This window comes from Myotis brandtii, unplaced genomic scaffold, assembly GCF_000412655.1.
Source record: "Myotis brandtii unplaced genomic scaffold, ASM41265v1 scaffold986, whole genome shotgun sequence".
Lineage (NCBI taxonomy): Eukaryota > Metazoa > Chordata > Mammalia > Chiroptera > Vespertilionidae > Myotis > Myotis brandtii.
Window position 1 is genome coordinate 555,059 of NW_005372102.1, and position 2,498 is coordinate 557,556.

Sequence of the window (2,498 nt, forward strand, 5' to 3'; positions counted from 1 at the left end):
TGGATGGGTGATGGATGGATGTGTGGGATGGATAGATGATGGGTGGGTGGGTGGGTGGATGGGTGATGGATGAGTGGGTGCATGGATGGATGTATGGATGGATGGATGATGGATGGATGGGTGGGTCCATGTATTAATGCTCGTTTGGACCTCAGAAAGGAAGACAGGCACACAAACCCTCTGCCACTCTGTTGGAATCACTTTGACTGTCTGAGGACAATCCATCCCCTTTGGAATTTTCCAATGACGCCTGAACTTGACTCTGGATAAGATACCCCTGAGGGTGCTGCATGAATAAGGCTTCAAACAGGAGGCAATATGCAGGTCACCTGGGGCAGGGGCCTAAGGGCTCCAGGCGGGAGGGGGGGCGGGGGGCCAGAATGTCTTCCGTGTCCTCATCACAGGTCCTCTGTCTTCCTGGGTGCTCGGACCCCTGTCCCTGCCAAGACCACAGGGCACGGTGGGGCCTAGCAAATCTGGCTCATCAGCCTGTGCTGTTGTTCATGACCCTCCCAGGAGGCTGTGGGGGCAGGAGGGACCCGGCCCCAGAGGCCACGGGATCAGTCTCCAGTGCACGCTCTCTCTGTGGCCACCGTGGTTTCTGTAGGAGCCCGTTTAGGCTCAGGTTCCCCATCTGTTAACTGGCGTTGGCTTGGATACTGGGTTGGGGTTCTTCCCACTCTAGCACCAGCCCCAGGATTAAGTCGGAGCCCCATGGAGTGGCCATCAAGGCTGGTAACCCACCCACCAGCTGGTACCGGGACTCAAGTGAACCACAAGGAGGAGCCTTCTGGGTGCCCCACCCCTTTGGTGCCCACCTCACACCCCCCAAAATCCACTCAACAGATTTTTCATGAGCACCTACCACGGGCTTTCTCTGCTGCTCACCTGGACTGCCCCTGGCTTCCCTGGACCCGCCTCTGGTCGCCCCTGAACCTGACCCCCTGGGAGCCGTCTCCAAAGATAAACCCAGCTGTCCTGCCCCAGCTCAAAGCCCAGCAGGGCTGCATGTCCCCAGGCTGGCCTGCCTGGCCCATATCCCCTCGAACCCGTTCCTCACTATTAGGGTTTTGGCCAGCGATGCAGGCTGTGAAAGAATTCACGACTAAAAGAAGAGATGGATGCAGAGAGGAAGTGTATTTTTGCTTCCCCTGAAGGGAAAGGGCTGGTGCATTGCTAAACAGTACAAGGGCAAAGAACAAAAGCTGTTCCCCCTTTTAAAGCCTTGGCTGCTGTTGCTAGGTGACAAGGCAAGGAGGGAGATTTGGGGACAAATGGAGTTGAGCAGACATCAGGGGGGTTGTCTGAAAACTTTGTTTGCTTTTTTTAGGCAGATGTCCTAGGGAGCTGTCTTTCTCAGCATCTTCCAAAGCCTGTAAGGCATTCTTAGAGCGAAAGTTATGAAGAGCTCAGAAGAGGCTTGTTTGAAGGGGGAGAGGGAAAGGGAGCTTTCCACTCATTATCCCTGAGTTGTCACCCAGCAAGGAGGAGGGGGATGCAAGAATGTAGCCTTGGGAGTAACTTGTCTTGCAGTTTGGACGGAGGGGCTGTTTGAATCAGGGAGCTAACAATCTTGGAGTTTAATTACCAGGTGCTTCTCATACGTTGTAGAGGCCGCAGCAAAGAGAAAGAAAGGCCTTTTATCCTTGTTCTCACACGCACACCCACCGCCACTCTACGCTTCTGATTCTGCAACCACACTCGTCACCCGGGGGTCCCCTGAAACCGGGCGCTGCCTGCACCTGGGTCAGCTGGGTCAGGCTGCTTTTTGGGGGCAAGGCTAACCCTTTAACCACAGAGTAGGCCAGGACCCAAGCAGAGCAGTTACAGCAGGCCCCCACCATCAGACGGACACAGACAGGACACAGACGGACGTTCAGGTCGGAGGTTAGACCAGGCACAGGGCCCTCTCGGGGACTTGTCTGGCTCAGACCATGGTAACCGGGGAGCTGGCTGGGCCTAGACCAACCCTGCTCCTTCCTTCTGGACCAGGCAACCTGGGCTCCCAGCTGGTGGAATACAAGGAGGAAATGTACATCACGTCAGACTGCGGGAGGACCTGGCGGCAGGTAAGGAGGCAGGAGGGGCCGCGCCCACCCCGTGCTCATGCTGTGACCCCTCCCTCCCAGTGGGCGGCTGGACACACAGCTCCCGTTAGCAGATGTTACATCCCCGCTGGCCCAGCCCACCAGCTGTTCCACGGCCATTGCTGGACCTGGCTCAACTCCACACGGTCACACACGGTACCGTGAACGTGGAAGCAAAGGAAATAAATACCAGGAAGAGGGAAGGGGGATGGGGTGGAGGTGCCGGCCTGTCCCCGCAGGAAGCCACCTGGGGACTCCAAGGCATCGGCTGAATGCGACCCGGAGCCAAGAAGTGGGGGCAGGGACAACCCCGGGGTCCCGGCAGGGAGGCTGCTGGGTGGAGTCATGGAGGAGAATGAAGGAATGGGAAGAGGAGGTTGGGGGGCCGCAGTGAGGCTGGGGGGCTGTGGT

The 2,498-nt window shown here is 57.5% G+C and overlaps 1 protein-coding gene across 1 annotated transcript in view; it reads left to right on the forward strand.

Moving 5' to 3' along the window:
- SORCS2 (sortilin-related VPS10 domain containing receptor 2) overlaps positions 1 to 2,498 on the forward strand; it is a gene marked incomplete at its 5' end in the record, with an annotated part of 307,756 nt that overhangs the window by 280,532 nt on the left and 24,726 nt on the right. The window contains one exon of the mRNA XM_014533443.1: positions 1,993 to 2,069. Within this exon, the coding sequence (XP_014388929.1) occupies positions 1,993 to 2,069 (77 nt within the window). The remainder of the gene's footprint in view (positions 1 to 1,992; positions 2,070 to 2,498) is intronic.